Source organism: Orussus abietinus, unplaced genomic scaffold (genome assembly GCF_000612105.2).
Source record: "Orussus abietinus isolate OABI.00-Male unplaced genomic scaffold, Oabi_2.0 scaffold317, whole genome shotgun sequence".
Classification (NCBI taxonomy): Eukaryota; Metazoa; Arthropoda; class Insecta; order Hymenoptera; family Orussidae; genus Orussus; species Orussus abietinus.
Genome location: NW_019394661.1, coordinates 80,843 through 107,303, shown reverse-complemented (window position 1 = coordinate 107,303; position 26,461 = coordinate 80,843). Strand labels below are relative to the sequence as shown.

The following is a 26,461-nucleotide window of genomic DNA, read 5'->3' as shown; positions in this document are numbered from 1 at the left end:
TTATCAAAATGACACATGGAACGTTTCATTTGGTATAATTCTCAACTTAGACTATAAAAGGCTTCCACATAAATATAAATGTCGATAACGAGGCTTATGTTCCCCTTTGAGTATTCAAAACGGCATTACCACCAAAAAGGGTATCGAGAAATTGTGTTTTATCGACGTGAATTAAATTTCCCGGCGCCTTTCATATCATCTTAACGGGGTAGATAGTGGTTTTCTTCTTTCGGTGTAAGATAAAATTCCAATCAAACTCGGTTTAATTTGAAACGTCAGGGTGTAGCAATTAGATCGTAATGGGTATCCGAGATCCTATATCGCGGAAACGGTTCATCAGGTTTCTGGGAGAAATCGAGCTTCCGGGTCGCGAGAGGGACGCCTGCATCGAGATGTGCCAGTACTTCCACACATCGAGCCAGGACCTTTCGGAGGAGTTCCTGGTGAGAGCCAGGAGGCACAATTACGTCACTCCGACCTCGTATCTGGAGCTGATAAATACCTTCAAGGAGCTCTTATCGCGCAAGCGAGGGGAGGTCCTGGAAGGGAAGAGAAGGTACGAGGCCGGCCTGGGGAAGCTGGATGGAACCCACAGGCAAGTAGGGAAAATGCAGGACACCTTGGTAGCTCTGCAGCCCAAGTTGATAGAAGCTGCCAAGGATGTCGAAGCGATGCTCCTCAGCGTCCAGTCGGAGAGCCAGGAGGTGGAGGCCATCGCGAAAATCGTACAGAAAGACGAAGAGGCTGCGAAGGTATCCAAAGGGTCACTCAATATTTCACTATTTGTATAAAGTGAACCACCTTTTTTTAAAACGTTGATAATGATATCTTGAGGGGTCATCCCGTGATACGTCGTTGGTTTTGAATAAGTTAATTTATATTTAATTATTGATACATAGGAGGGTGTGGTAAATTTCCTGAAGATTAAGGAGTCATTAAGGTGATGTGAAAGTGGCGTCAAAGGGGCCTCGTTTATGAAACTGGGTGTACCGAATCATTTCAAACTAGATAGTGTGAATATGGAGACTGTAAGGAGGGTTCTGACACATAGAAATATTCATCTTTATGAAAATCTGTTTATAGATATTTTCAAAATTTGTTAGAAAAAATGAAATTTTATTAGGGTAAGGACCTTCCTTACAGCGTTCGCGTTCACGTTGTAAAGCTTGAAACTATTCGGTACACCCGGTTCGTAGAAAAGTTTCATAAACGATTGACCTTTCGGATGCCACTTTCACATCTCCTTAAGATGATATGAAAGCGGCATGTGGAGGGGTAAATAGTTGATGAAACTTTTCTCCGAATGGGTTATACCAAACCGATTGAAACTATATCATGTGAATGTGGAGCTCCTAAGGAAGGTCCTGACAACCGTGAAATTTCATTTCTTAAACAAAAATTAAATACATTATTATAAACGAGTTTTTAAAGTATTGAAATTTTATGGATGTCAGGATCTTCTTTAGAGCCTCCACATTCAAGTGGTAAGATTTCAAACGATTCGGTATAACCACTTTGGAGAAAAGTTTCATAAACGAGACTTCTCGGATGTCCCTTTCGCATCACCTTAACCTCTTACAATTAGTTACGAAGCACCACTATGCTGCTTCCGTCTGCCTGATGTTTTTTTTTTAATGAATCGTTACTAAAGTGGTGATCGATATTTTTTTACAAAGTGCCACTACAGGAGCCCCCTTTATTCTCATGGATTCAAAACGACATATGATTATCGTATTCATATCAAATACGAGCACTTAGCGGTCGAACTATCCGTAGAAGCGGTACAGCTCCACGGTCAAATTTGCCGTAGTTAAAGGGTTAAGGTGATATGAAAGGGTCATTCTCTATACATATGAAACGTTAGAACATAAAACTTTTCTCCAGACTAAGTGCACAGAATTATTTGAAACTTTAACACGTGATTATGGAGGCCCCAAGAGAGAACGCGTTGCTCGTGAAAGTTTATTTTTTACAAAAAAATGTAATCTTGGAACTAGTCTAGGATAAATAAAAAAGTTACTTTTTCGAAAAATGAAATTTCTCGAGAATCGCGTTCTTCCTTAGGCTCTTCATGATCACATGTTAATGATTCATATGATTCGGTACACCCAGTTTGAGAGAAAAGTTTTATAAATATCTTGACGTTCTGATCTATGGAATGATACTATCATATCATCTTAAGGTAAAGGAACTCCCCCTCAAATCAGTCGATTCGAATAAGACACTTTTTTCAAGGGTATTGAATAGAACCGTCTGAAACTTTGAACACGTGACTCGTGAGCGCCTAGGAATTATCCTAACAGTTTCAAAATTTGGATTTGCAGAAAAAATTTTGTAACTTATCCCAGATAAGAACCAAAATGGCGCCGAGCTCTTATATTTCGATCGGTATCCAATTATTGAAGACTCTAATATGAGAAACGAAAGTATCGGGACAATTATACGACAATTTAGAACATTCTGGTAATCGATAAACTCGCATTTGAACAGAATAAAGGCAAAAAAGTGTCTTATGCGCTGCTATGCTAAAACGATAGTAATGTAAGATCTCGGAGTGAAAATTTAGTTGGTCTGGAAATCACAGATGGCGCAGGGGGTCCCTCTGCAGTCAATTAGGACTTCAGAAACCATGAATTCGGGGGATTTATGGAGTTTTACCTCGATTACTTTATAATTATTGTACGAAAACGACATATGAGCCGCTCAGTGCACACATTGACTAACCCCACTTTTTGAAAAATCTTAAATTTAGGTGTCAAAGCACTTGGTATAGTCATAACTTTTTATATTTATAATATCTTTCCTAATTAATAGAGATTAACACCATTAAACGGCAAAATTTTGTTGGGCATTGAATAATAAGTAATTTATTTCAGAAGCCATTTTGATTAACTCCATCCTCTAACGTAAATCGTAGACGAATACCTGGCAGTATAGTATTATCGGATTATCTGTTGCGGTCGTACATCGACGCTTTTTTTTTTAAACAGCCGAAGATGCTTTCCCCCTTTCAACAATATGAGTAATAAAATCGCATCAGCAAACAGATAGAAAGAAGCGCAATGCAGACGGTAGTTAGTATAACGGTGATCTCTGACGCTGAATGTTACAGTATACTTCACCAATATTACACGGACTACATATTTTTTGGTCTTTTCAACATTACTCCCTGATTGTTTTTAAAGAACTAAATATTATACCGTTATAATCAAGATGAGTGAAACTAATAACAATGTGGATGTGGAAAGCAGGGATGATTCTTCAATACGATTTATCAGCAGAAAGTCTGGGGCAAGAAGACGTTTATCGTGTTTCTCGGATTCATCCGATTGCAACGGTACAAATTCCCCAACAAACACATCGATTGGGAGGAAAAGAAGTCGTAATCCTGATAAATGGGCACGAAATTTACAAAAGCATAACGGAACAAAAGGTTTGGCATACAGGAATAGGGGAGGAAATTTAATACCTGCAAAAACATTTGTCGATATAAAATGCAGACGATTATTTTTTGGCTATTCTTTCTTATTAATTTTATATACCGTTAGATGAAAACTATAACTGTATTGATGTATTCTACATTATATATTTGAAGTTATATTATAATAGGAATTTTAAAAAAGAATCTACATTACTTCATCGCATTTCTCAACTTTTTGTTTTATGGAGTTAATCAATGTGTGCACTCAGAGCGGCTCATATAGAGTATGCCATTTAGTACAATACTCAATATAATTCGACACAGCTGTCGATATACAAATGAACGTCGCCAACGTAGGTGTTTAGAAAAACCTTTTTTACCGACGTCGATCAAGTTCCTCGACGTGTTTCACTTCACCTTAATGGTATTTCGATGAAGATAATGCATTGATCCATTCAAGGCCGTGGCTGACGAAGCCGAGTCTATAAGGACGGAATGCGACGCCGATTTGCAACAAGTGATGCCAATTCTGAACGCTGCCAATGCCGCCTTGAACACCTTGACCCCTCAGGACATCCAAATAGTGAAGACCATGAAGAATCCTCCAGCAGGAGTGAAGCTCGTCATGGAGGCCATATGCATATTGAAGGTATCCCCAGTTTCTCAAAGTTCTCCAATACAAAGTATTGTAGAATCTAAAATGGCGCAAAACTAAAAATATTTCATGCGGTACGTTCCCTGAAAGATTTATATTTAAGACTTCCTCGAAAAATTCAAAATAAGTGGAGTGATTTGTATCGTGAACACTAAAGTTTTCAAATTAGAGTTATCGTCTCTCGCGGTAGCTATGACATTTCGGTATCACACATAACACGATACAAACTATTAACGTGATATTAAAGGGTGATTCTACGTAAACGTAAAAATATTTATAACATTTTTATCCGAACTGGGTGCACCGAATCATTTGAAACTTTAACACGTCATTATAGCGGCCCTGAGGAAGAACGTGGTGCTCGTGAAATTTAATTTTCACACAAAAATGTGATTTTGGTTCTAGTCTAGGCTAAATAGAAAATTTTTTTTTAAAGACGAAATATCACGAGCATCGCGTTCTTCCTTAGGGCCTTCATAATCATGTGCTGGGGTTTCAAATAATTCGGTGCACCCAGTTTGGAGAAAAGTTTTATTTTGATGATTTATATGTATGGAATGACCCTTTCATATCACCTGAAGCCTTACTCTGGATCTCGCTGTCCCCAAGAACAGCCGACGTAAACCCTGGCATACAGACTTTGATGCTTAATCGTGGACCCCTCTCACCTATATCTTATTTATCCGTTCAACCTTGTAGTACAAATTGAAAATTTAACAGGACGCAAAGCCGGACCGGGTTCCTGGCGAAGGGGGTAGGATGGTCGAGGACTACTGGAAGCCCTCCTTAAGACTCCTGGGTGACATGAAATTCCTAGAATCCCTCCTAACCTTCGATAAAGACAACATCCCTGAGAGGATCATCACCAAGATCCGCACGTCGATCCTAACGAACCCGAACTTCGACCCGGACAAGATCAGGAATGCCTCGACGGCTTGCGAGGGTCTCTGCAAATGGGTGTTCGCCCTTTCGGAGTACGACGTGGTGGCCCGAGAGGTGGCCCCGAAGAAGAGGGCCCTGGCCAAGGCCGAGTCCACCTATGCCGAGGCCATGGCCCAGCTGGAAGTGAAAAGGGCCCAGCTAAAGGAGGTCCAAGATAGACTCACTAAGCTGGAGGAGCTGCTGGAACAGAGAAGGGCGGATTACCAAGCCATGACCGACGAGGTAGACGCCTGCGAGAAAAAACTGAGGAGGGCCGAGGAGCTGATAGGCGGTCTGGGTGGAGAGTACAATAGGTGGTCGGAAACTGCGAAGAACCTCGGGAAGCTGTATCTCCAGTTGACCGGAGATGTCCTGATCGGGTCCGGGATCGTCGCCTACCTCGGCGTCTTCACCATGCAGTTTCGCCAGCAGCAGCTGAGGAACTGGATAAAGATATGTAAAAGGCTGCAGGTGCATTGCACGGAGGACTTCCAACTGGTCCAGGTACTCGGGGACCAGGTGCTCATCAGGTCCTGGAACATATTCGGGCTTCCCAGCGACCCCTTCTCCGTGGACAACGGCATCATCGTGACCAACTCCAGGCGGTGGCCGCTGATGATCGACCCCCAGGGACAGGCCAACAAATGGGTGAAGAACATGGAGAAGGAGGCCAATTTACACGTTATCAGGCTCGTTCAGGCGGATTACATGAGGATCCTCGAGAACGCCATCCAATTTGGACAACCGGTCCTGCTGGAGAACGTCGGGGAGGAGCTCGACGCCGCTCTGGAGCCTCTCTTGCTGATGCAAACCTTCAGGGCCCAGGGCGCATTGTGCATCAAACTCGGCGACTCCGTCGTCGAGTACAGCGATAAGTTTCGGTAGTTTGTCTCCTAGATAAGCGCGGAATCCGAAAGGTTTAGCGAGCGCCGCGGATTTTTCTTTCCGAGGACAAATGTGCCGGGAAACATTAATCGTGAAGTACTTGCTATTCCAGGGGACCAGGTAGCAAATGCCTCATGATGTACCAAGGACATTGCGATACCACTTTCCAGACCTCGGGAAATGTCTTGGATATAAATGGACCCTGCTATTTTTAGATTTTTAGATTTTTAGATTTTCGAAATTTTGTTTATTTGTTTTAGAGATTTTTTTCGGTTCCCTTTTTCGGGAAATATGCGCAGAGAGGTGTGCGGGTACGAAGTACAGAGTGGGCCTTTTATTCGTTTCAAATCCAATTTTTCAATACATTTTTACTGTGTGCCCCAAATTTCAAGAGTTTCTTCTTGTTTGAAAGCTCAGTTTATAGCAAGTCGAATGGGTACAAACTTTTCCCGTAGATAATTTATCTTGACATGAAGGATTTCAATTGAAAAAAAAAAAGTATCAAAAGTCATTTTTCTCAAAGATAATTTATAAACGTAAAATTTAAAAATGATGAACGATAAGAAACAAGATCCGTATAAATTCAGATTTTCAAGTTGTCTTTGGGAAACTTTATAATAATCGATTTGGGGTAGACTGAGCTTTCAAACAAAAACAGTTTTTGAAATTTGATGCATGGAATAAAAAGTTATTCCAAAGATAGGTCTAAAGCAAATAAAAGGCCCATCTTGTACAATCAATATTAATTACGAAATATTTGCCTGCCATAGAGAATCGAATAGCAAATGCTTAGCCCTTTGAGTACTAAGCCCTTTTGACGTACGGGCGACTTTCATCAGGGCGTGCAAGCAATATTGAACCACAGAGTTTGATTTTTAAATTTCTGTTTAAGCGATCTTTCCAGACTTTTGTTATCTACAAAGGATACTAATGGGCGATAAACGTAACATTTCGGGCGTGACTTACACTTGGAGTACGTTTCAATACAGGTTAAACAAAATAAGAAAGACACTTTTGACGTACGGGCGAATTTCATCAGGGCGTGCAAGCAATATTGAACCACAAAGTTTGTTTTTTAAATTTCTGTTTAAGCAATCTTTCCAGACTTTTGCTATCTACAAAGGATACTAATGAGCGATAAACGTAACATTTCGGGCGTGACTTACACTTGGAGTACGTTTCAATACAGGTTGAACAAAATAATAAAGACACTTAAATTCTTTTCAGTTTCTACATTACGACGAAATTGCGCAATCCTCATTACCTCCCCGAGGTGGCGGTAAAGGTTGTTTTGCTGAACTTCATGATCACTCCAGTCGGCCTCGAAGATCAACTCCTAGGCATTGTGGTGGCAAAAGAGAAGCCGGATCTGGAGCACGAGAAGAATCAGCTGATCATCCAGGGAGCTACGAACAAAAAGTGGGTGCTTCGGTCGAAGCTTTTAGAAACATGAACCATATATGATTTCATGGTGCTTTCAGGATGCTGAAAGAGATAGAAGATAGGATTCTACAGGTCCTTTCGGCGTCTGACGAAAACATCCTGGAGGACGAATCGGCTATCGGGGTGCTCAGCTCCTCGAAGACGTTGTCCAATGAAATCCAAGCCAAGCAGGCTGCTGCCGAGGTCACGGAGAAGTCGATCGATGAAGCCAGGCAGCAGTACTTACCTATCGCCGTTTATTCGACTGTTCTCTTCTTCAGCATCGGTACCGAACCGTGGACCAATATTTCCTCATCTAGCATTAATGAAAGATCTTGGGGTAATTAGTTCCCGGCTGAAGGAGTCTTCCTGGAACTTAATTGCTAAAACTTAGAAATGGGTGAAGCCTATTAGATCCTATTTTATAAAATCCAGTATTTTGGTCTAGTTGTCCGAAGATTGATCTTTTTCCTCAAAATCACCGTACTAACTCTTTTCTTTTTCAACATTGGAACCGAATTCCGGATCAGTGTTCCTCATCTACCTTTAATGAAAGATCTTGGGGTAATTAGTTTCCGACTAAAGGAGCTTCCTGGAACTTAATTGCTGAAACTTAGAAATGGATGAAGCCTATTTGATCCTACTTCATAAAATTCGGTATTTTGGCCTAATTGTCCGAAAAATGATCTTTTCCTTCAAAATCTTCCTATTAACACTTGTCTTTTTCAACATTGGGACCGAACTACGGATCAGTGTTCCTCTTATAAAATTAAGGAAGAATCATGCCTAATTAGTTAGTGGCTTAAAGGGTTGACAGTTGTTGATGCCTGGAAAATGATTAAGGTGAAGTGAAACCCCCTTCAAATCAGTCGTTTCGATTAAGACACTTTTTTTCAAAGGGTATTGGATCAAACTGTCCAAACTTTTGGCACATGACTCGTAAGCACCTAGGAATTATCCTGACACTTTCAAAATTTGGATTTTTGAACAAAATTTTTCGACACTCCAGACCAGAACCAAAATGGCGTCGCGCTCTCATATTTCGATCGATATACAATGATTGAAGGCTCTAATATGATATACGAAAGATTCAGGACAATTGTACGACAATTTAGAACACTCTGGTAATCGATAAACTCGCATTTGAACGGGACAAAAGCAAAAAAAGTGTCTTATGCGTTACTACATTAAAACGAAGATAATATGAGGTCTCGGAGTGAAAATTTAGTTGACACGGAAATCACAGATGGCGCGAGGTGTCCCTCTGCAGCCAATTAGAGCCTCAGGAAAATCATGAATCCAGAGGATTTCTGAAGTTTCACTTCGATTTCTTCATAATTATCGTACGAAAACGACAGGTGGAGTATGCCGTTTAGTACAATACCCAATATAATTCGACACAGCTGTCAATATAAAAACGAACGTCGGCAACGTACGTATTTAGAAAAACCTTTTTTACCGTCGTTGATCAAGTTCCTCTAGGTGTTTCACTACACCTCAACATCAATATGCGTCACTGAGCTATCTGCCTGGAGATTTTGTTTATAGAAAGTCGAGAAATGATCCATGAATGTGTTCGGATATAATAATTTTGGGTATTTTTTCTTTAGCTGTTCTAGCGAATATCGACCCTATGTACCAGTACTCTCTGGTTTGGTTCGTGAATCTCTTCAAGAGCACCATTGAGAACACCGCTCCCGTCGAAGACGTCCAACAGCGCATCAAGGACCTCATCAAGTTCTTCACGTACTCGCTCTATGTCAACATCTGCAGGTCTCTCTTCGAGAAGGACAAGCTCCTGTTCTCCCTGATCCTGACGGTGAATTTATTGGACAAGCAGGGAAAGGTGTCCATGACCCAGTGGATGTTTCTGCTGACCGGAGGAGTTGGCCTGGACAATCCGTACCCCAACCCTACCAAATGGCTGCCAGTTAAATCCTGGGACGAGCTTTGCCGCCTCGAAGACGTTCCTGGCTTCGAGGTATAATGTTCTCCAGCTGGTCCCACTTCGAGACTTAACAGGCATTCATGTCTTCAGGGACTTAAAGACTCGTTCGTCAAGGATACTGATCACTGGAGGATGATTTTCGATCATAAAGAACCTTACAACGTTGATTTTCCTGGTCGCTTTAATCAACTAAGCAGGTTCGAGAAGATGCTTATGTTGAGGTGCATCAGGCCCGACAAGGTCGTCCCTGCCGTTCAAAACTTTGTTGAAGGTGGATAACCCACATTGTTAATGAGAATATCCCCCTGTAAACGTTTAAGGTGAAGCGAAAGCCGATGAGAAACTTAATCAATGTCGGTAGAGACCAAATCTTCTAACTGACCCACCAAACAGACTATGTTACAATTGCATAACACTGGGATAACATCACCAGAACAAAATGGCGCCGTGCTCTCATATTTCAATAGATATACAATTATTTCAGGTTGTAATATGAGAAACGAAAGTGCCAGGACAATTTTACGACAATTTAGAACACTCTGGTAATCGATAAAGTCGCATTTGAATGGCATAAAGGCAAAAGTAGTATCTTATGTGCTGCCATGCTATAACAATGGTAATATGAGGTCTCGGAGTGAAAATTTAGTTGATCTGGAAATCACAGATGGCGCAGGGGGTCCCTCTGCAGTCAATTAGGGCCTCAGAAACCATGAATTCAGGGGATTTTTGGAGTTTTACTTCGATTTCATTATAATTATTGTACGAAAACGACAGGTGGAGTATGGCATTTAGTATAATACCCAATATAATTCGATACAGCTGTCAATATAAAAACGAACGTTGGCAACGTAGGTATTTCGAAAAATCTTTTTTCCCGACGTCGATCAAGTTCCTCGACGTGTTTCACTTCACCTTAAAAGTTTCTTCATTCGGGAAGAATTCCCTGTTACTTGGATTTACAATGACAAAATGTTTATTCCGTTTTCAGATGAATTGGGAAGACAGTTTGTTGAATCCCCGCCATTTGATTTGGCCTCTTCGTATGCCGATTCTCATTGTTGCATACCTTTGATATTCGTCCTGACTCCTGGAGCCGACCCCACGGCGATTCTCCTTAAATTTGCCGACGACCAAGGATACGGGACTAACAGATTATTCTCCTTGTCTCTAGGGCAAGGTCAGGGTCCGATAGCTGTCAAATTGATCGACGAAGGTGTAAAAAACGGCACCTGGGTTGTCCTGCAAAATTGCCACCTCGCAAAAAGTTGGATGCCCGTCCTGGAGAAGGTACGTTGCCGATTATCTCGAGACCTTTCCTTAATATTTAATGAAATTATTAATAAATATCAACGGTTAAACAGTGGACAACTGTGAATTCAGGAATTGAACGCATTCATTATACACGAGACGGTGATTGGCAGTTTGTTAATTAAACCACTTTTCTTGGATATTTCTTTCAGAATCTTCTGTTCATTTTTGTATGGCATTTGATTAGGAATTTTTTATTAGATTTGCGAGAATTTTACCCCGGATACGGTTCACCCTGATTTCCGGCTCTGGCTGACCAGCTACCCTGCGGATCATTTTCCTGTCAGTGTCCTGCAGAACGGAGTAAAGATGACAAACGAGCCACCCAAAGGACTTCGGTCGAACATCACGAGGTCCTTTCTTCAGGTGCGAGGGTGCACTTTAGGATCAGTCATGAGGATCCCCAATTCCTGGGAAGATTCGCTCATTTTATGTTTCTCACCTCGCAGGATCCCATTTGCGACGAGGAGTTCTTTGAGTCCTCTAAACAGAAAGACTCCTTCAAGAAGCTGTTATTTGCTCTCGCTTTCTTTCACGCGATCGTCCAGGAACGGAGGAAATTCGGAGCCATCGGGTGGAACAATGCCTACGAGTTTAACGAAACTGACTTACGCATCAGTGTCCTGCAACTGAAGATGTTCCTTGATCAGTACGACGATGTGCAGTTCGTTGCATTGAAGTATCTTACAGGTAAATTTATTATCCTTCATTTGTCATAGTACAGGGTCAATAGTAAGTAATGTCAATTGCAGAGTGTTCTGAGAAAGAAAATGCAATATTTCTAATTACTCATTTTATCCAATAGGTTATATCAGTGTGCTTGTTATCATTATAAGGTTCTCAGTCCGAAGATTGATTAAACACGCATCTTCATCTTTTCCTACGTTGAACTAACTTTAATTTATTATATAATTAACATTTTTTCTAAAAATCCTACGTCCTGCCCTCCTGATTATTTGCAAGCAATAGTCTAGTTTAGAATTACCTCTACCGCCTTTTTTATAACCTTTGTTTTTAATATGTCTCAGAAGATGCCCTAGTCTCTTATATCACCTACACTGTTAAAAATATTCATAAAATTCATACGCTTTTAGTACATAAAATTGTAGTACAAGTATAAAGTTTAGTGATTTAGTATACATTTAATATAAAATTCTAAATAAATTCATAATGTTTTGAAATTCCGTAGAAAAATAAATGCACTTGTGTATAACGTATGTGTACGAAGTATATAAATAAAATTAGTACACCATCTCTGAATAAAATATAAAAACAATGTTTCAAAATTGCGATAATTTGTTTAACAGTGCACTCTTTGCTATGCGTAAAAAGAAAAATATGGATGACATATTTTTCTTTCTACCGAAACTTATTTTACCACTTCTTCATTTCTAGCTTTTTATAATTATATCTTCAACACATCTCAAATGCTATATTTTAATGTACAAATTGAATATTTGTGTTTCGAGTACAAATATATGTTAATAGTATTTTTTTTTCATTTAAAGGGGAGTGTAATTACGGAGGACGAGTCACCGATGAATGGGACAGGAGGACCCTGATCACTATTCTGGGGAAATTTTATTGCGAAGACGTCGTTTCCGATCCTGATTATTTATTCGACGATAGTGGTATATACTATGTACCCCAAGTGTCCAAACATGAAGAGTTTCTTGAATATGTCAAGTCGTTGCCAATGGCCACCCAGCCGAGCGTTTTCGGGATGAACGAAAATGCGGATATAATAAAGGACCAACAAGAGACGGAATTGATGTTCGCATCGATTCTTTTAACCCAGGTAATCTGCACGTAAAAAGTGGAACTAATTTCATTTTGCACTTTAACAGTGTATAATACTACTTTCCTCTGTTCAATATATTTTATTAAAAGTGTATACTTACCCCATGAAACGTAAAAACGTTGAGCAGTTTACGATAGAATTATATACATTTTAGGTTTTATATCAGTTCTATTATTTATTTTGACTGTATTTATAAAGAAGTTTTCATTTAACTCAATGTCTCTATATTGAGAAAAAAATGATTACGAAATGTTCGTCTCTAAAAGTGTATACTTACCCCATGAAACGTTAAAAAGTTGAGCAGTTTACGATAGGATTATACACATTTTAGGTTTTATATCAGTTCTATTGTTTATTTTGACGGTATTTAACCCTTTTAGTGCCAGAGCCGATATATCGGCCCGCACCTTGTACCGCTTTACTATTCGCTTTGCGAGAGATCTCTATCTCAAAATAAATTTATAATACGTTATAAATAGTCTAATTTCGTTACGAGAGAATTAAAATAACGATACAACAACGCCTATAACAACCTATAACCTACCTATAACAACCTATAACCTATAACAATTACTTGTTTCGGATGAGATAATCCGTCCGGCGCCTACCATGTGCCTTGGAGTTATTTTTTATGTTTCTTGTGTAATATTACTTATTTTGTTAAAAAATATATTGGAAATTTAAAGTATATACTTTGCAATAAACGGTCTATATAAATTTATGATAAAAAGATGACTTTTCCTATGTGCAATTACGTTTTGAAACGGAGAACTCAATTTTTCTTTTTTTTCTTTTGATCACTTATACCTCTGTTACTTATGTAATTTTCAATGAATATAGAAACATTAGCGTCACCGTTTTATTCTCTATTTTGTCCTTAATACCCTACTTTTTGAATTATGTAAATATTGCTTTTCGTTTGGTTTTTATGAGCCTTTTTCCAAATCCTAGTAAAATCGTAAAATTCGGCCGGTTATCTTCGCATAAGCACCTCTTTTTCGCCCGGCACTAAAAGGGTTAAAGAGAAGATTTCATTTAAGGTGATGTGAAAGTGGCGTTTATAATACTTTTCTCCCAATTCAGTTTACCGAATAGTTTGAAACTTTACAACGTGAATAGGAAAACTATAAGGAAGGTCCTGAAACTCATGAAATTTCAATTCTTTTGTAATTTGTTTATAGGTATTTTAAAAATAGTTTATAAAAAATAAAATTTCGCGAGTTTCAGGACCTATCTTAGGGTCTCCATATTCACGTTTTAATGTATGAAACGATTTGAGACATCCAGTTTGTAGAAAAGTTTTATGAACGATTGAGCTTTCGTGTGCCACTTTCACATCCCCTTAACTCAATGTTTCCATATTGAGAAAAGGATTATTACGAAATGTTCGTCTCTTCGGAGAACATGGCCCTGATAGAAATAATCCTTTAAAAGCACCGCTTAAAAACATCCTTTTGATGAGAGCTTTTAAACGTCACGACGGAAGCTCTTCCTAATAAATATTTCAGGCGTTTTAGTCTTGATTAAGAGTTTTTGTCTTCTGAGTTTTTTACGAAATCTCTGTGACGCCTACTTCATCTGCTAGTTGATAAATAAAACTCTATTTTGCAAGCTACATTCAACGCGTATCACGAGAAATGAGAAAAAGGATAGACCACGTGGTTTTATTTTTTCTCACGATAAAAAGTAAAAGAAGCAAATGGTTTCAATAATTGTCGGGATAATAATTATATACTGTGAAAAGAATACGCAATAACAAAGCACCTCATTGTTTCCATTTAACGAACAATCGGTAATCATGCGCAATACCGAAACTGTGACTTTTTAGTATGTAGAGCGACTGCGATATTATAATTAATGAATGATTCATAATTCCGCTGCGTCCTAGGATCGACTGGTAAGCTAAATTTACATAAACCAGTGCTGTATTAATTATGATTTCATAATAACGAGTTGATCGCGCGGGGAGAAATTAATTGATCGTTTGTTTCCATCGCTTCGGCAATAGGATTTGTGGACACTGAAGGTAAAATGGGCATGTAAATTATTAAATTGATTTTTTATGCGAGTTCGTGCATTAATATTAATACTTTTTTTCCACGCTGCTAACATAGTTGCTGAAGAGGCAGTTGAAGGTAATTTAATTTAACTAGGTATGGTCTCATGTGACTTTCTAAAATTAAAAAGGCCTTTAAAAATGTAAACGATTGGTCGATAAAAAAAATTGTCTTTTTAACATTTCTTTTTTCAACCTTTCATTAATATTTCAGGACACTGCCGCTGCGGATAGGGAAGGAAAATCTCCTGACGATATTGTTTATGAAGTTGCTGAAGACATCCTATCGAAGCTGCCACGAGACTACGATCTCGTTCTAGCTATTGAAAAATATCCAACTTCGTATAAACAAAGTATGAACACCGTCTTGGTTCAAGAGATGGGGAGGTTCAACAAGCTTTTGCAGACAGTAAGAAGCAGTCTCTTGAATGTTCAGAACGCGATAAAAGGTATCATGTAGCACTTAAAAATTGAATGCATGCAAACGAAGTTGCGAACATTCAGGGAAGAAAATCATTGAATTTATTCTTTATTCTTATTTTCTAGTTATATGTAAATTTATTCTTTAGTACATATAATTTCTAATTATATATTGTCCCGTAGTTGTTTTATGTTTTGTAATATTTCATAATGTTTATATGCTCTAGAATTTGATAATCTTTCAGTACTTTGATCGGTGAGACGAATATATTGTTTTTGGAATGTTCTAAATTTCGGTACTTTTTCTTGTACGTCTTTTTTTTTTTTATAATTTCTGTCTACTATTTTAGGATTCATCGTTATGAACTGGGAGTTGGAAGAAGTATATGCGTCGATTATCACTGGAAGAATTCCAAATCTTTGGAAAAAGAGTTCATATCCATCGTTAAAGCCTCTTGGCAGCTATGTGCATGATTTTTTACGAAGGCTACAGTTTCTTCAGGTGAAAAGTTGTCTCATTTTATGCTAACATTTCTAATTAAAAATAATACACGTTTCCCTAAAAGAACATGTACTATTTCTGTTTCATAATATGACGTTTGCATATAAAAAGTACCTTGAGGAAAGAATTCATTCCCACCACACACACTATGTTACAGTTCCATAACACTGGAATAACATGATATGTAATGATAGTTATTCAAAAGGTACATTAATATCATATAACGTCGAATTATTACCTTTCGGCACATTGTTACAAACTTCATTGTTACAAATTTGTAAGCATTGCAGTTATATAATATTAACATAACATATAACATGTTACCGATATGTTATGTACACGTTACATTATTCGTTTTATAACAGCGTTATATAGCTGCGGAGGAAGTAGTAATACATATCTTACTTTTTGATATGTGTATATTACGTTACATGTTACAAACGTTATGTACCGGTTATATCATTGTTACATAACCGTGTTTGGTGGGTTGAACCAAAGAAATATTTTGTTAATTCAAAGAATAATTCGAATCAAATAGGCTCAAATAAATTGTCATAATTCCGAGAAATGTTGCATCTAAATTATTCGAGTTTGAGTCAAATAATGATTCTTTAAATTAACAATATATTTCGTTGTTACTATTCAAAGAAATATTTCTTTGGGTCAATGACATTTTTTCCTCAGGGTAAAGCGGTATCTTTATACATCATTGTTATTTACGTAACTGTAGACAACTATTAATATTATTTTTATGTTACTTTTATCCATTCCGATGGTTTTTATTTTATCTGTATTGGTGGCAAAAATTGGGGGCAAAGTGCTTTTTCGGAAATGATTGGATCGATTCAAATGTCACTTCAAATTCAATGACATTTTTTCCTCAGGGTAGAGCGGTATCTTTATACATCATTGTTATTTACGTAACTGTAGACAACTATTAATATTATTTTTATGTTATTTTTATCCATTCCGATGGTTTTTATTTTATCTATATTGGTGGCAAAGTGCTTTTTTGGAGATGATTGGATCGATTCAAATATCAATTCAAATTCAATGACATTTTTTCCTCAGGGTAAAGCGGTATATTTAAACATCATTGTTATTTACGTAACTGTAGACAACTATTAATATTATTTTTATGTTATTTTTATTTGTTCCGATGGTTCTTACTTTATCTGATTGGTGGCAAAGTGCTTTTTCGGAAATGATTGGATCGATTCAAATGTGGATGATTTTCAGGATTGGCTAGAGCGCGGGCCACCTCCAGTTTTTTGGATATCTGGCTTTTACTTTACCCAGGCCTTTTTGACCGGGGCTCGTCAAAACTACGCCAGGAAATACTCCATCCCGATCGATCTCTTGATTTACGATTTCGTACCTCTAAAAGAGACCGCCTTCGTGAAACCCCCAGAGGATGGAATCTACGTTTACGGGCTTTTCCTCGACGGGGCTCGCTTCGACATGGAGACCATGGCCTTGAACGAGTCGTTCCCTAAAGTCCTGCAGGAAACCATGCCCTATGTGAGACGAATACCTCATTTCTTATTATCTATAGATTTCGAGACGACATATTCCAGCCTTTCATATATCCATGTTAAATTATCAAGGTAGCATTTTAACCCTTTGGCTACTAACAAGGAAGGTACCTGAGGTGTTTCCCTCCGATTTTGTTCATTTTTAAATATGTTATAGAGGACTAAAATCTAAGGTACCCGTGTTTTTTCTTATCGGCGGATAAACACTTTTAGGGGGTGAAATCAGGCTTCAAAGTTGGCGGCAAAAAAACGGGTCCCTTAGATTTTAGTCCTCTATAACATATTTAAAAATGAACAAAATCAGAAGGGGAAACCTCAGGTACCTTCCTTGTAAGAGCGCCTAAAGACGCCCGACGTTTGGTCCAATATTGCCTGCACGGTCAGACGAATTTCGCCCATATGTCGAAATGGCTCCGTGTTCAAATGGTTAAAAAAGAAATAGGGTAAACTTCAGTTACCATTTCCAGCAAATTCATTATTCTATTTATATATACTAACAATCAGTAATATGCAAGTATCTTGTGTTACCGAAAGATAATGTTCCTTGTTATTTTAAATGAATGCAACGTGGAACGTTTCATTGCGTCTAGGTTGATATTTTCTATGTATTTTATTATCTACGTAAATAATCCGAGTTCCATGCTCTGCTATTTAAGGTGAAGTGAAACACCTTGGGGAACTTTATCGACGTTGGTAAAGAAACGCCAACGTTGGTAAAGAATTGCCGACGTTCGCTTTTCATTGACAGATTTGTACAATTATATTGAGTATTGTACTAAATGACTCCATCCGTACACCCTTTATCTGTGGTTTTCGTGGAATAATTATAAAGAAATCGAAGTACAATTCCAGAAATCCCGTGAATTCATGGTTTTTGAGGCCCTAGTTGACTGCAGAGGGACCCCCTGCGCCATCTATGATTCCCAGATCAACTAAATTTTCACTCCGGGACCTCGTATTATCATCGTTTTATCTTAGAAGAGCATAAAGACACTTTTTTTGTCTTTATCCCGTTCAAATGAGAGTTTCTCGATTACCAAAGTGTTCTAAATTGTCATAAAATCGTCCCGACACTTTCGTTTTTCATATTAGAATCTTCAATAATTGGATATCGATCGAAGTATGAGAGCGCGATGGCATTGTGGTTCTGGTCAGGGCTAAGTTAAAAAATTGTTTCCAAAAATCCGAATTTTAAAAGTGTCAGGATAATTCCTAAGTGCTCACGAGTCACGTGTCAAAGTTTCCGACTGTTCCATCCAATACACCTTGAAAAAAAATGTCTCAATTCGAATCGATTGATTTGCGAAGGGTTTTACTTCACCTTAAGAATCACATTCCACCTTGTTATTCAAACTGTACGCATTTGCAATATTCATTTCGTATATAATAATAACAGTAAAACGCCTGCATTTAAACTGATATTTATTTAATTTTTCATATTTATTTAATCCTGCTCGAAGGCTTTGGGAAGATGTCCTTTGATGGGGTAGAAGTTATTTGATTTGAGAATTTCTTTTTATTCCCGTCAGCTTTGGTTCGTGCCCATGACGAAGGAGGAGGTGAAGGAACGACCGACATACACTTGTCCGGTTTATAAAACCAGCGAGAGAAGAGGGGTCCTCTCGACGACCGGGCATTCTACGAATTTTGTTATTGCCGTTTGGCTTCCGACCAGGAAGCCACCGGAGCACTGGATTATGCGCGGCGTGGCGCTGCTTTGTCAGCTGTCACAGTGACAGCTGCCACGGGTTGCAGTTATGGAGAAATCCTGCAACACTTTGCGAAATTTGATACCTCGATTATTTCAATAAATGACTGAATTACTCAGCTTTGCAAACGCATTTTAAGCTGGCGAGAGCTTTACCTTTTTACCTTCCTTAAGGTGAAGTGAAACACGTCGATTAACTTGATCAACGTCGATAAAGAAGATTTTTCTAAATGCCTACGTTGCCGACGTTCGTTTTTATATCGACAGCTATACCGAGTTATATTGGGTATTGTACCAAATGGCATACTCCGTGTGTCGTTTTCGTACAATAATATCAAGAAATCGAAGTAAAACGGTCTACCTTGGGCTTCCGAGGAGTCAATTACTCTCTCTCTCCCCTCTTATCACCAATTCCTCGAAATCGCGTTTAAATCCACAAGTGCTCCCCTTAAGGAACAATTTCGGAGTAGCCAAAGCGCGATGATAAAAAATCTGGATTTGTTATTCCTGATGATCCTTCTCGCCTTCGGACGTAACGGTCTACCTTGAACATCCTAAGAGTCAATCTTTCTCTCCCTCTCCTCTTCTAACCAATTCCTCGAAATCGCGTTTAAATCCACAAAATGCGCCCCTTAAGTCACAATTTCGGAGTAGCCAAAGCGCGAGGATCAAAAATCTGGATTTGTCATCCCTGATGATCCTTTACACCTTGGGACTCAAGGGTCTACCTTGAGCTTCCTAGGACTCAATCTCTCTCTCTCTTTCTCTCTCCCCTCTTATCACCAAATCCTCGAAATCGCGTTTAAATCCACAAGTGCGCCCCTTAAGAAACAATTTCGGGGTAGCCAAACCGCGAGAATCAAAAATCTGGATTTGTCATCCCTGATGATCCTTCACGCCTTTGGACGTAACCGTCTACCTTGAACATCCTAAGAGTCAATCTTCCTCTCCCTCTCCTCTTATATCCAGTTCCTCGAAATCGCGTCTAAATCCACAAATGCACCCCTTAAGACACAATTTCAGAGTAGCCAAACCGCGAGAATCAAAAATCTGGATTTGTCATCCCAGATGATCCTTCACGCCTTCGGACGTAACCGTCTACCTTGAACATCCTAAGAGTCAATCTTCCTCTCCCTCTCCTCTTCTAACCAATTCCTCGAAATCGCGTTTAAATCCACAAGTGCGCCCCTTAAGACACCATTTCGGGGTAGCCAAAGCGCGAGGACCAACGACCCGGCTTGGCAGCCCCGGTGATCTTACTTTCTACGTTCTTCAGGTTCGTCGGCCGATTTTCCCTTGAGCGGCGGGTGGCGGGGGGGTCGAGGGGTGGCTTACGCGGCGAGGGGGTGGGATCGGGCCGGTGGCGGCACCCTGTCTACCCGGACCGAGATCGCCGGAGGCTCGTTGCCTAGCGACCTCGTATTGATCTCTCTCCCCGTATTTCGCCTTTTCCCCTTTCCATCCGACTCTCTCTCTCTTCTCTTCTCTCCCTAACCCCCCTTCGTCCCGTTCGCTCCCTCTCGCTCCTTCTCACCGCGCCCAGAAGAGCGCGCTCTTCCTCGCGCGGGCGCGACTTCGCTCGCTCGCGTTTGAAATAGCCGGCTTTCCCGAGCTCTCCGCCATGACCCGGCACCAGGAAACACGGATACTGGGATAATTTGCGTAATTCGCCACGACGAGGCCGCCGAAGATAGGGTATCCCCAGGGAGAGACCGCCTGGACCGAGCGGGGATGCTGCGCGAGTGGCGAGAAATCGACGATCGCTCGACCAATCGCGCGGATGCGAGGCTTTGGGGGCGAAATGCCTTTAGCGATGTTTAGTGATATTTAGTTTACCTGCACTAGATAGATTATGGAACAGTTGTTGGATTAGCGTTGAATCATTTTTATTGTTACGTGTCCGATGACACGACGGTTCCGATGATCCGTAAAGCAAAGGATGAGGCACCTATTCTAATGAAGCTTCATCTGGGACTATAACATGTTTTTATTTTATTTCACTTTTATTATCAAATGTATTTCTGGAGGACTCGCAGCGGGGTCAAATCTCGAGAAACTGGCCAAAAGGAGAAAACGTTTTCCAGTTGAGGCGAGAAGTCCCTCCGATTTTTCGCGGCGATTTTGGGGTTGCTGGTTACGAATCCGACGTTAGGATTTTAAAAAACTGTGGATTTGATATGGCGAAACAGTTTTTGAAGAATACATTGAGCTTAGTTGATATTTACTATTGGGGGGGGGGTTCTAGAACCGTTGATTGCGAATCCAAAGTTAACAGTTTAATAAAAGCGAAATGACGCACAGAGGGGCCGATGTCATCAACAGTAAGTAAAAAGTACAAATTTCAGTTTGCAACAATGCACCATCTGTGATTTCCATGTCAACTAAATTTTCTCTCCGGGACCTCGTATTCCCATCGTTTTAGCATAGAAGCGAATAAGACACTTTTTATCCTTTTATCCCGTTGAAATGCGATTTTTTCGATTACCAGAGTGTTCTAAATTATCGCACCATTGTCCGGACCCTTTCGTTTCTCATATTAGAATTATATTGCGTATTGTACTAAATGGCATACTCCATCTATCGTTTTTGTATAATAATTATAAAGAAATCGAAATAAAACTACAGAAATCCCCTGCATTCATGGTGTCTGAGACCCTAATTGACTACAGAGGAACTCTTTGCGCAATCTGTGATTTCCCCATCAACTAAATTTTCACCCCGAGACCTCGTATTCCCAACGTTTTAGTATAGAAGCGCATAAGACACTTTTCATCCTTTTATCCCGTTCAAATGTGATTTTTTCGATTACCAGAGTGTTCTAAATTATCGCACGATTGTCCTGACCCTTTCGTTTCTCATATTAGAATTATATTGCGTATTGTACTAAATGGCATACTCCATTTGTCGTTTTTGCACAATAATTATAAAGAATTCAAACTAAAATTCCAGAAATTCCCTGCATTCATGGTTCCTGAGGCCCTAGTTGACTGCAGAGGGACCCCCTGTGCCATCTGTGATTTCCCCGTGAACTAAATTTTCTCTCCGGGACCTCGTATTCCCATCGTTTTAGCATAGAAGCGCATAAGATACTTTTTTTGCCTTTATCTCGTTCAAATGCGAGTTTCTCGATTACCAGAGTGTTCTAAATTATCGCACCGTTGTCCTGACTCTATCGCTTCTCATATGAGAGCCATTAATAATTGAATATCGATCGAAATATAAGAGCTCGACGACATTGTAGTTCTGGTCTGGACCACGTTAAAGAATTTTTTTAAAAAATCCGAATTTTTAAAGTGTCAGGATAAAATCATGTGTCAAAGTTTCAGACGTTCTATCCAATACCCTTGAAAAAAAGTGTCATATTCAAATCGACTGATTTGAGGGGGTTTCACTTCACCTTAAGGAATCTTAGGCGATCGAACCGATCTCTGGAGCGTCCACGATTTGAAGGCAGACAGGGGGATAGAATAAAGCGCAGGAGAAGAATTGCGTTCAAATTGAATTTTGCCGACTGATTTTAATTTCACCCTCTCTGTTTTGTTTTAATTTTTCAGCCTCCCAGTCAGAATCTTATTCCAGGGAGCTTGGTTATTGCGATAATTTGCGTAATTTGCTACGACGAGGGTGGCGGAGGTCGGAGATCCCCCGGGATGAGCTCCCGGACCCGACCGAGAAAGATGCTGAGCGGAATTGCGAGACGTCAGAGATTATGAGACGAAATAACGAATACGCTTGAGTTCTGAAAGCATTATTCTACAGTTGTTCAATTTTGATATGTCGTTTGATCTCGGGAAACAATTCTCTTTTATTAAGCATCCCATATGGGGGAAAATTCATTAAATTTAGCAATTTCTTCTCGCTGTTGAGCCGAGTGCTTCTTCACGGTCCAACGCGAAGAAACACGAGTACCGAGGTAATTTGCATAATTCTCCACAACGAAGTTCGGAGATCCCTAGGGGGAAGTACGTGGTCCACCCCCAGGAAGAATGCTGGGAAGGAAAACGCGGAGATGAAGTAATCGATTTTTCTTAAGGTGATAGAATGAGTCAGCCTATATGTGCCCATAATTAGGAAAGTGGTCTAAGTCAAAATTAAAAAAAAAATGAATTTATCAGTTATTTCACGCCATATTATTTCAAACGAAATTAATTCAATGTAATTTCGAAACAAAAAATATATGACTTAGACCACTTTCATAATTATGGGCACATATATATCTGAGAGGTCAAATCGCTGGGGAAAGTATTCTCAGAATTGGAGGTACCGATTCATTTCAAATTTTACCACGGGAATATGGAGGCCTTAAACTAGGTTGTAAAACTCATGAAATTTCATATTTCATCAACATTTTTATTTATTGATTGATTTTTCTTGAGATGATATGAAAGTGTCAGCCTATATATATCTGAGAGGTCAAATCGCTGGGGAAAGTATTCTCAGAATTGGGGGTACCGATTCATTTCAAATTTTACCACGGAAATATGGAGGCCCTAAACTAGGTTGTAAAACTCATGGAATTTCATATTTCATCAACATTTTTATTTATTGATTTATTTTTCTTGAGGTGATATGAAAGAGTCAGCCTATATGTATCTGAGAGGTCAAATCATTGGGGAAAGTATTCTTGCGAATGACGAGCATCGCTTTGTTGAAACAAATTGAAACAAATTGAAGAAATACTTTACGGCCTCCATATTCCTGTGGTAAAATCTGAAAATTTATCACGGGATTATGGAGGTCATAAACTAGGTTCTAAAACTCATGAAACTTCATTTTTCATAAAAATTTTTATTTATTTATTGATTTTTCTTGAGGTGATATGAAAGAGTCAGCCTATATATATATCTGAGAGGTCAAATCGCGGGGGAAAGTATTCTCCGAATTGGAGGTATCGATTCTTTTTAAACATTATTACGGAAATATAAAGGCTCTAAAGTAGGCCCTGAAACTCATGAAGTTTGATTTGCATTAAAAATTAATTTATTTATCATGGGCTAGAACCAACATGGCGAGGCCCTTGCATGTTTTCGATATTTTACGCTTCTTGAAGACGTAGAATCGAAAATTAAGAATTTCAGGACCTAACTCGAATAATTTAGAATACTATAGAAATGGAATATTACAGAGTCAGATGGGACAATATGGAAAATACTTTCACTAACGATTGCAAGAAAATGCTGGCTTGTCTCGGGGCTAACATCTGTTTTTAGAGCATAAATTTAGTTGCAGCTAAACGTCACAGATGGCGACGTTGGTTCTAAACAGTCGTTAGAATGATGGATTCACGGGATTTCGACACTTTTACGTCGATCTCTTTGTCATTACTTTACCGAAATGAGATATGGAACGCTTCATTTCCTACAATTCTCAACATAGACTGTAAAAGACTTCAACATAAATATAAATATCGGTAACGAGACGCGCCAGCTTATGTTCCCACTTAGGTATTCGAAATGACGTTCCCACCAACAAGGGTATAAATGAATTTTAATTTATCGCCCAGGATTAAATTTCTCAGCGCCTTTCATATCATCCTAAATCCGCAAAATTACAATTTTTTATCTCGTACTTACATCTTGTCAATAAAATCTTTCATTTTCCTAGCACGTTGGGATTTGCAAGTTGAATTCATCTTACAGGATTTCTAACTTTGCCAATTTATTATCCCTATTTATGTAGTGTCAGTGTCCTGTGCGATCCAATGAAGTTAATAGAATAAAAAAAAAGATGAAAGCGTTAACTATACGAATAGTTTTGTCGCCAATAAGGCAATAAAGATTAAGAATTAGACTAAATAGAAGTTAGACTGAAATGTAATGTTTGTATGATTGTGGTGTGAAGTGAGAAGTATTTAGATTAAATGACAGCTCGATAGGCGATACTGTTTATGCGTGGTTGAGAGTTCATGAAGTGCGAGCGGCCGTGTGACTCACAAGGAAGGTACCTGAGGTGTCCCCCTCCGATTTTTATCATTTTTAAATATGTTATAGAGGACTAAAATCTAAGGGACCCGTGTTTTTTTTTATCGGCGGATAAACACTTTTAGGGGGTGAAATCAGGCTTCAAAGTTGGCCGTGCAAGGGGGTGAGTTGGCTGTTTCATATAGAAGCACTCGACCGATTTTCATGAAACAACCGTCAAAATGTAGGGAATGAAGAATTATGAAACATGCATTTGGAATTTTTCGAAAAAATTCATTTTTAAGGGGTGAGCCACCCCTTTGAATACTTCTTTTACCCCTTACGCGAGCAGTAATTGTTCTATCCAAATGAAACTTTTTTTGTATTGTTCTGGTCTATAAATTAACCAAGTTTCATTTGGATAGAGCAATTACTGCTCGCGTAAGGGGTAAAAGAAGTATTCAAAGGGGTGGCTCACCCCTTAAAAATGAATTTTTTCAAAAAATTCCAAATGATGTTTCATAATTCTTCATTCCCTACATTTTGACGGTTGTTTCATGAAAATCGGTCGAGTGCTTCTATATGAAACAATCAACTCACCCCCTTGCACGGCCAACCTTGAAGCCTGATTTCACCCCCTAAAAGTGTTTATCCGCCGATAAAAAAAAAACACGGGTCCCTTAGATTTTAATCCTCTATAACATATTTAAAAATGAACTAAATTGGAGGGGGACACCTCAGGTACCTTCCTTGTCAGTGAGTGAGAATTTAGGCGCATAAAGAACTGTATTGATGAGTGTGGGAATGAGAGAGTGAGGAATTTGGATTGAGTGAGAAAGAAATTAGAGTGAGGCTGGATGAGAATGATCGAATGAGAGTTAGTTCTAACTGAGGAGAGCTCGAGCGAAGTCGGAGGGAAAGTCAAGTCCCTTTTTTTAAGATCTTGAAGACGTACTTTTCAATGTATTCGATTTCTTTATATTCATTTTTTTTATTAATAAACCAACCGTTCATGTTAATCCTGACACTTGAATTTTGATCCTACATTTACTTCTCCTCGTGTTTTTTTTTCTCGTGAGAATTTTAACACGAGTTATCCGAGTTTTTTTTCGACTGTAATTGAGCACCTGGAAACACGGTTACCAGGATAATTCGTGTAATTCGTCAGGGCGAGGTCGACGAGCATCGGGGATCCCCAGGGATAGAGTACACGGGCTGGATCGACCGCCGATGCTATATAGAATTTCAGGAAACTGCAAATTATGCGACTAAATACTTGGAATTTAATTGATATAATGTTCCTGTCGCATAATTACATACATTTTATTTAAACCTAGTGCTCGTGAACATGCTCGATATATCTGTTTCTGTTTATACTTCCCAGAAAAACTGGAGGCTGCTTCTGGTTCGTCGTATCCCCAGTAGCACAAAATAGTTGTCCTATATTTTCTATATATTTAACGAATATCGTACATTTTGTAAATATTTACCGGACATTTGAAATATCTGCAGAACGTTAACTTTAGAATATTACCTTTATAATATTTATATAATATTAGCTCCATGTGTTTTCATTATTGATTTTTCTACCAGATATACAAAACATTTCGTTTCATTTTAGTACAAGTATTTTTTAAATATTATCTGCCGAATACATTATAAATATTTTAAAAATATTTAAAATCAAATTCACACGTTTTACTCCGATAATGAAATAGCGGGACGAAAATATTAGAAAAATTTCTCTTGTTTTTTGATACCAAATGAAGTGTTCGATAATAGTCGCGAAGTAAAAATGTATTTTTATTATGTTAATAAGTTAAAAAATATAATTTTTCTATACGTTTATAAAGTATTGACATTAAATATGTCATTGAGATTTTCATGGAATATTTCAAATATCTTCGAATGAAATCTACAAGAAATCTTAAAAAATCTGTCGCTTGACATATTTAGCAAAGATTACAAAGAAATATTTA

At 38.8% G+C, this 26,461-nt stretch overlaps 1 protein-coding gene across 1 annotated transcript; it reads left to right on the top strand.

The window, feature by feature from the left end:
* The first annotated feature begins 299 nt into the window (after window positions 1-299).
* Window positions 300-18,610, top strand: LOC105702223 (dynein heavy chain 7, axonemal-like). Its single transcript, XM_023432961.1, has 17 exons — window positions 300-752; window positions 3,882-4,070; window positions 4,797-5,878; window positions 7,110-7,301; window positions 7,364-7,590; window positions 8,915-9,285; window positions 9,343-9,523; window positions 10,241-10,539; window positions 10,762-10,926; window positions 11,010-11,250; window positions 12,069-12,358; window positions 14,250-14,258; window positions 14,370-14,396; window positions 14,632-14,866; window positions 15,188-15,339; window positions 16,579-16,860; window positions 18,404-18,610. The coding sequence occupies exons 1-17, from the start codon at window positions 300-302 to the stop codon at window positions 18,608-18,610; spliced, it is 4,602 nt and encodes a 1,533-aa protein (XP_023288729.1).
* Window positions 18,611-26,461: the final 7,851 nt, after the last annotated feature.

What these genes read in the sequence shown, in the direction of transcription:
- LOC105702223 (XM_023432961.1), top strand. Translation starts at nt 300, where the DNA reads ATGGGTATCCGAGATCCTATATCGCGGAAACGGTTCATCAGGTTTCTG. An exon ending in AAGACGAAGAGGCTGCGAAG is followed by an intron (nt 753 to 3,881) that starts GTATCCAAAGGG and finishes GATCCATTCAAG; the next exon opens with GCCGTGGCTGACGAAGCCGA. An exon ending in TGCATTGAAGTATCTTACAG is followed by an intron (nt 11,251 to 12,068) that starts GTAAATTTATTA and finishes TTTCATTTAAAG; the next exon opens with GGGAGTGTAATTACGGAGGA.